This window comes from Antrostomus carolinensis, unplaced genomic scaffold, assembly GCF_000700745.2.
Source record: "Antrostomus carolinensis isolate BGI_N321 unplaced genomic scaffold, ASM70074v2 scaffold16714, whole genome shotgun sequence".
Lineage (NCBI taxonomy): Eukaryota > Metazoa > Chordata > Aves > Caprimulgiformes > Caprimulgidae > Antrostomus > Antrostomus carolinensis.
The window spans coordinates 16,430-24,851 of NW_010312948.1; the positions used below are offsets into that span (position 1 = coordinate 16,430).

Sequence of the window (8,422 nt, forward strand, 5' to 3'; positions counted from 1 at the left end):
AACTGAGGAGGTGCAGAGCACTACAGAAAACCTGCTTCCAGCAGCAAGCACTGCAGGGGAAGTCTGCATTGGTGATAGAAAATTATGTAGAGGAACAGAAAGCAAAGCAGTGCTTGTGTTCCAGGGTCAGGTCCCTAAAGCAGACAAACAAAACTGTAGTGAGATCTGAAAATAGCACCCATTCTGAAAACCTCACTGGCCAATTCCTTGGGTTCCACAAAACTGTTTTCATTTGTTTAGGAGTTATTCCAAGGTAAAAAGGGGATGTATTTAGTAAATCAGCATCTTTAAGTGAGTTCCCAGAGCATACTTGGAAAAGGAAAGTACTAGCCTTAAAAAATCAATGTGATCCAGTAACCTTTTAAGACCTTGACAGCTGCCTGAATGCAGCATTGCCGCTGTCTGGGGAAATAATAAGATAAATGTGGGGAGGCTTAGAGGAAATCATATCTCACAAAGAGAGGACAGTTTTCAAGGAAAAGTATGATTTTAATTTGGATCCTACTGCACCAAATAGAAAGTGTTTTCCATCCCATTTTCAAATTTCAAGTGACAAGTAGCTTTGGAAGAAACCACCTATATTCTCCAGCTCTACTGTGCACTTGCTCAACAACCATGATGTCCTAGGCTGGAGGCAAAGAGCGTCAGCCATGGGATGATGCAACACCCAACTCAAAAAGTGTGAGTCCAGCCAGCATGTAAGGACCATCGCATAGGATGGAGGAAGTGCTCCAGCACAATCTTGTTGCAAATAGCAGTTGCAGAGTTCTTGAATGAATGAGAGGGGGAAGGTGATGCTACATCTGTATATACTATTATTTAGACAGCTATTATGATACAATGCTGCTTTTAAAAGGAGGTTGGAAAGCCTGGAAGATTCAGCAAACAGTGACAAGAATGATTCGTAGTGTGGAAAAACCTAACTTGCAGAGAGCAGTACATTCAGCAGTACATGAACAGCAGTTCATTCCATTAAGTTTACCAAATATAAGGTTAAAGTTAACTTAGGTTTTGGCTATAATTACCAGTACAAGGACAGCATATCTAGTATTTCAGCACTTTCTAATTTAGTTATCATCATACGAAACCACTGTACTGCAAGCCCAAACACTGCTCAAATGGTGCAGAGTCCTGACTAGACTTGGTTCTGGAGGAAGGGCTGATCTTGAGTGTATTTGTCAGAAAATTTTTTGGTACCCTTGGTAATAGAAGAGACATAATACTGACTTTGGAAACTTTCCACATGTTCTTTAGAGTCCAGCACTAACATTCCTCAAGGTCTATCTGCTAATGAATGAGAAAGACAAAACTGTAATTGCATTCAGCATCAGTTCTGAAGGTGCCAAATTCAGTGAGCAGCGCCTTTCAGAAGTGAGCTGTTGTCACACTGTGTGATATCAATGCACAGTAGACTAAAGGCACCTTTTAGTGATCAAAATCTGATTTTGAAGAAGCAGTCCAAAAGGTGAGTTTTCTAGTTCTGGAGATATTTTTATCATATAAATCTTAGGTTAAGCTTGCTTCCCCAGAGCTGCTGGTAGCAGGAAATAGCATTATACATTCTACCACCTCAGAAGTAATCTCTGTCCTGTGTGTACTCCCCTGCCATGCTAGTTAAAACAGATTGGGTAGTTGGAGATTTTTTTTCTCCTTAAGGAATTATACAAAGATGTTCTACCAGAACCCTCTGGCAGCAATTACTTTAGTCTGAAACTGTTAGGAAACATAAAATCTCAACATTCAATTAATCTGTCTTGTTTAATACATGGAACATATGTTCAACAGAACAATTAATTGTGATGTAAAAAAAAAAATTCTAGGTACTTCTGAGTATAGGATAAGATCCCTTGCTTTACCAGGTTTAACATTACAGGAGATGGTTTCTCATTCCTGCAGTGGTGTGCTATTGAGGGTATGTGGGCTTTATTCAGTATAAACTTTGAGGAAGGGGTGGAGATCCCACAACAAAAAATGTCCACAATTAAGGGGAAATTACAGAGCAATTATGCTACCTTCAAACAGCTGGAAAGCTTTGGCTGGCTCGAAACAACTTTTCTCCCACAACCAGCAGCTCTCCCAAGCTGTTCAGCACTCACCACCCTGTCTCCACTTACCCTCCCACACACCCACTGCTCTCTCCCTTGGCAAAATATCAGAAAGCCTACTTTGATATTTTTTAAACCACAGAAGCTCTGGACTGCAGAATGAGCTGCAACCAAGATCCAGGTGTGGCTATAAATGTCACTGCAAAGCACTCCCAGCAATGGCCATGCATTTTCCTGCAGATCGGGGTTGCTGGAGTGGTAGCCCAAGGAGAGCAGGAGTCGCCACACTGCTGTTGACTAAACGTATGCTGTCCAGATGTTGTATGCATCAGCTGGCAAGAGGCCTAGGAAGAGCTGTGGTGGGTGTAACTTCCTTTCTCTCCCATCTGGCATGGGCACAGTGAGGAAGTATTAGTGGGTACCAAATTAAAGAAGAGGATAAACAAAGAGATAAGCAGCCATGCAAGGGTGAAGCCATTTCGGAAGCAATGGTGATAATTCAAGAAGTCTTTAGTGATCACTTCAGGCTTCACTTCCCAGACCTTTATTCTTCTAAGCAAAGTTTATTCTTTCACATGATGGACTCTGTTAACCATATATGCACAAAGTTCTTGTATAACTAACCTGAACCTTCGACTTTAAATGCTCTGCTGAGTCCCTTACAGGCCCCTTTCACTTGAGGCAGAAGATAAGTTGCACTCAGGAATGGAGCAGAACAACAACAATGTTGAAGATTTCTCCTTGAATGTCTTTTCTGTCACTCCTTATCAGCCAAACAGATCCGATGTGCTGGTGTCAGACGGGGATAAAGCCGGCACCACTTTGCTCTTTTCAGGTGTGTTTTTGGGACTGGTGGGGATCACTTTCACTGTGATGGGATGGATAAAATATGACGGCATTACTCACCTGGAGTGGACTCAGTTACTAGGGCCTATTCTGCTGTCTGTTGGGGTGACTTTTATTCTGATTGCTGTTTGTAAATTTAACATGCTGACATGCAAGCCCTGTAAAGAAAGAGAGGAAAATACATCAGACCTCGACCAGACTGCAAGTGGACAGTCCTTTGTCTTCACTGGCATTAACCAGCCTATAACTTTTCACGGTGCCACAGTGGTACAGTACATCCCTCCACCATACCCAGCCCAGGAGGGCATGGCTGTGGGTCCTGGCTACCTTCACCCGGTGTTCAGCTGCTGTGGTGCTGTTTCCTCCAGCACCTCACCGACTCCCACCCCGGGCTCTGCTCACTTCTGCCCTGCTTACCCCCTGGATAACCCGGCTTTTACCGGAGATGAGAACTACGCTACTTATCCTGCAGAGAACACCAGGAATCAGAGGTACAGCTTCTGAAATGCCTTAGTGAGTTTGGACACAGGCTTCTGAGTATTTTTAAATGCTATGTATGGTTTCAAAGGAAACAAAAACTAGTCCAGGGTATTACCCTTCTTCAGACTTTTTTTTTTCTTTATTAGGAGTATTTTGTGAGTAAAGACTATGGAGACATATTTTTTTCTGGAAAGCATTTTATCCATATTGAATTAATTTATTAATCCCTTTCAATCTTCTGTCTACTAAATATCTTGTTGGTTTTGAAGATATTAGTATATATGCTCCTGCCCATGTTTGGTAATTTTTTATGCTTATCTTAGTACCTTTAGACTGTTGACCGGAAAGCTATTATATGTATAGCCAGAGGCTTCCACTCGAATGCAATCAAAACACAAGTCACCGCAAAACCAGCATTTTTATGACAATGCAAGAATCAGTTTGATACCAGATGCTCTCCCTACTGATTATGCCTGGTCACAACACTGTCATGTCCCACTGTAGCAACCTTCCAGCCCTTACTCTTTTCCTAGTTTTGGGGCATAAAAGAGATTGCTGGTATTGCAGAGTAGTATGAAACTGCTTTAATCAGACACAAAATTTTATGTAGTTCTTTCCTCTAAGGAAAAATATTCTAATTATAGGAATTACTCACAATTATGTCCTTGCTAGAACACAAGTAACTTTTAGTTCATTTATCAAAGTCTATTTGAAAAACTGCTGATTGACCCATTGTCCTCAGCAGCATGTGTGACAGGCATAGGCAACATGAAAACAAAGGTCACCTCCTGACACTTTTATACTTCACAAAAAGAACACAGCAAATGGTTGAATCACAGTAAAACTTCATCTCATAGCTTTTTCCTCAAGAAGTCAGGAAGTGCTTTGCCCAGATAAGGCTGGCAGGACGCAACACTGAGGTTACTTGCATGCTTTGTGTTTGCTAAATTCTTTTTGCGCCTGCTCCTCTTCCTGTTTTCAGGTCAGAGGACAGTTCTGATGAGCCAGAAGAGCTGCTGGAAGACTACGCCTGTGATGACCTGTTGCCTCCACGTTATGAGGAATTATACCCACTATCTTCATAAAATAACCATGGACAACAGATGACAATTCTAAGAGACACCAGCTTTTTAATCCCAAAGAATCTTTTCTTTAAACACTTGCGTGATGAGCAACTGTGAGCAAGACCTTGATACTGATACGCAGTTCAGTATCACTGAAGATATTTAACCAATCCCTTCTTTTTCTCCCTCAAAATTCATTAGCCCTTTGCTATGCAGTTTAATGGCAGAGCTATTAATTATTTAACAGCAAAACTATTAATAGCAAAGCTATTAAACTCAATGATCTAAATCTGTTTTAGCATTCCCCAGCAAGAAGCCTGATTTCCAGACCTGCTGAAACCAGTGTGAACTGTGAATGCACAAGTTGTTTGTGGAAGGTTATGATTGCTCCTGGACACTCAGCATCATTAGAAAACACTTGATATATTCCTGATATGTTTTCCTTCTTGATTGCTTGTGAAACTTCAGAAGTGCTGAAGTGTCTGATCCGTGGAAGTGCCTGTAATGTCTTAATTCTGTCTGATTCCTTAGACTAGCTCATTCATTAATAAGCCCAGTCTACAGATTAGGCTTCCTCTGCTTGGTTCACCTGTACAACCCAGTCCTGTAGGCATTTTTGGAGCACCCTACTTGAACCGGAGCACCCTGCTTGAACCGGAGCACCCTACCTGAACCCACGCATCCCGGAACAGAGAAAATACAAATAGTGACCTCTGCCCACTTTCACACAGAACTCTAAGAGGTCATACATGCATCAAATTCAGTTTCCTTCCCCACCTGATGGGATGCAAAGCACTGTCTCCCACCAGGAGTCCTAACAAGTACTAGGTTAATGTCCCTAAAGAAAATGGCACCTTTCTGAAGCCTTGACAGAGTTGCGTGGTACTACCAGTTTAAAAGGCTTTAACAATCACAGCGTCTCCTTCCTGCACCTCACTCTATGGGACAGCGGTAGTGGAACCCCTCCTGAGGTCCCTTTGAATGTGGGTCCTAGGCACACAGCTCAGGCAGTAGGTTCCTCCAGAGCATCCAGGCAACTATGGGCTGTAGTGAACCTTTTTGTTCAACTTTCAAGATCAACATGGTTCTAGACATTGTATCCACAAATGGATTTGAGCTCCCAAGTCTTGCAATCCAGAATGGAGGTCCCAAAAAGCTTTGCTCAGGAGCTGTCTAAACCCCAGAGCAATGAGAATGACATGGATCCTTTCATTTTTATTTTGTATTTCCACGTATGCTTCAAGTTCTGCTTTTCAGTGTGCCTAGAAGTGCCCTGACACAGGGTCCCTTCTTGTTTGAATGTGGGTCCTAGGCACACAGCTCAGGCAGTAGGTTCCTCCAGAGCATCCAGGCAACTATGGGCTGTAGTGAACCTTCTTATTCAACTTTCAAGGTCAACATGGTTCTAGACATTGTATCCACAAATGGATTTGAGCTCCCAAGTCTTGCAATCCAGAATGGAGGTCCCAAAAAGCTTTGCTCAGGAGCTGTCTAAACCCCAGAGCAATGAGAATGACATGGATCCTTTCATTTTTATTTTGTATTTCCACGTATGCTTCAAGTTCTGCTTTTCAGTGTGCCTAGAAGTGCCCTGACACAGCTGGACAAGTCAGTATCTCCCCATGCAGGATCATGTCAGTTTTGCCTGTCTCCCTCAAAGGGCTCAAGCCAAAAGGTGTTCTCAACCCACACCTGCTGGAACAGGCACCATGCCAAATGATCTAGAGGGTGACAGTCACAGTCCAAAGTAACTGAGCAGTGTGCTGCTGCTGTGCCTGCAGGTCTGTCTCCTGGCCTGGAATAGCACGGCTAAAAGCAGGCGTCCAGTATGGAATGCATGAACGTTCTTTTACTTGCCAACACAGCTGTCTCAGCTCCTGCCCACTGTCATCAATCCGTGATTGATCTCATTGATCTCATTCTTGAGGGCTGGAAAAGCCTAGTGTTGAGGACGGGCAGGCGGTACAGGATGTACCTGGCAGCTGGAAGCCACTGAGTGTCCATGCAACCTCACTAGCAATCAGGAGATGTAGCTTTGGATGGAGAGGTGCATTCAGAACCTTGTCCAGTTGCATGGAGCTGCAGGTGTGCATTGACCTCCCTGTCCTGTGTACTTAAAGGGTGACAAGAAATAAAGCATTTTTGGAGGGGCACAAGACAACCACTGTGCCCCACAGTCATGGACATGAAACTGACAGATGTCATATTTGGGACACAACATGCAAAGTGACTCGAAGATGGATTAGCAACTGCAGCAGCAGCTACTGGACAGTGACTACAAACCATGTGCAAGGTTTTTCTCACTAGAGAAATGTGGGGCATGCTGATATTCAGCAGCGATGGCCTGGTGTTAGCAGGTGGGCATGTGTAGCTGGAGAAAGGCAGGCACTCTGTGTTCAGCATGATCTCTACGGGATTGAATGAGAGAACAGAAGGTCTAAAAATAAATACAAGTTTCTCTTATGGAAATCTCTTGCTCCACTTCCAGAATTTACACGGAGGTGAACTCATCTTCCTTCCACAGCAGGAAACTGGAAGGTCCCAAATCCCCAGTTAGTTCCACATGGACAGATCCCTGCACTTAGCATGTAGTTCTGCTGACTCCAGCAAGCACTGCAGGAGCACAGAGGTCAGGCTTGATGGATCCAATTGCAGGGCCAGGGTCAAAATTTCTACTCAATCACCCTCCCCCACACAAGAAAATTCCTTCAGTCAGAAACCACAGACTTCTGCTGCTGCTCTTTCCCGCCCCCACAAATTCATGGCATAAGCATGTTTCATGCGGTAATTGTAGCTTTATTTTTATTACATAAAATCATACTGTCAGAGTAAATATGAGAAATCCAGAAGGTTGCACTGTGGATTCCATATTGGTTTTAAAGTTTACTTCTGTAGACACGGAGTTAATTGAAAGAGCCCTGGGCTTCCTTTTAGAGAGAAGGCTGAATAAATAAATGTAAATAACTACGTATTAAAATTATCTTGACCCATCAAATGAATTCTGCCTGAATTCTGTAGGAGTCTTTTCATGCTGCACAGATATTTGAGAAGCTCCAGCCTGACGACATTTCCTTGCCATACTGATTGCTGATTATTGTTTTTAAGAATAGAGCAATATTCTATGAAGCCTTTTTTTTCTCCTCTTCCTTCCACCTTCTACTTTTATCCTTTTTTCTATATATAACAATTTTTGAATCTTTAGAGGGTTTTTCTTTTGTTATTGCATTCTCACTGATACAATCATCACATGAATTCACCTCAGCACTACGATCTCTTTCTGCCTTATGACGAGTGAAAGAACAAAACTCTTTGGCTAGACCTTCAGCCAAGGTGAACTGACACAGCTCTGCTAGATTGTATTGATTTAACTCCTCAGAGCACCTGGAAGGTTGTATTTGAGATTTTGTTCAATCCACTTTTGATTTAAACTAGTGCTACTTAAGCAAGATTACCTTCTTCCACATTGCCTGCAATGCTACTGCAGACCTGCAGAATGATGCTTTATTGTAGTTAGATGTGTCAGGAATTCTAGCCATAGTGGCAGAACGTTGTACGTGAGTATTCAGCTGTGCAGCACTGAATGGGATGTTGGGATTTTTCCTGATGATTCCATTTATAAGATTTTGACCATAACCTGGCTAACATATGAAATCAGTAGAGACATGTCTATTGATATGAAGCCAAGCACGATCTGTTCATTGCAGTAAAAATCTTGCAGAGCTGCTCTAGGATCAGGGACTGATTTCAAGATGCCAACTGCCACATGCCAAGGGCAGCTGCAGGGTCCAAATTTCTTCTCAGACACAATCTAAATTTGAAGTCTGCTTTTTAACATCAGTGCTGCCGCATCTGTGAGGCAGTACAGGAATACGTGAGTCGAGGCTTGCTTCGCTTCGGTCTCGCAGCACTTTCCCAGCAAAGCCTGGTTTCACCAGAGGTGCCCGTACCTGCCACGGGTGCTCCTGTGCCTGGGGGCGCACACCCGGG

General features: G+C 43.1%; 1 protein-coding gene across 1 annotated transcript; it reads left to right on the top strand.

Annotated features, from left to right (window-relative positions):
• The first annotated feature begins 2,747 nt into the window (after window positions 1–2,747).
• Window positions 2,748–4,456, top strand: TMEM174 (transmembrane protein 174). Its single transcript, XM_010167183.2, has 2 exons — window positions 2,748–3,382; window positions 4,354–4,456. The coding sequence occupies exons 1-2, from the start codon at window positions 2,751–2,753 to the stop codon at window positions 4,454–4,456; spliced, it is 735 nt and encodes a 244-aa protein (XP_010165485.1). The 5' UTR covers window positions 2,748–2,750.
• The last annotated feature ends 3,966 nt before the right edge of the window (window positions 4,457–8,422 follow it).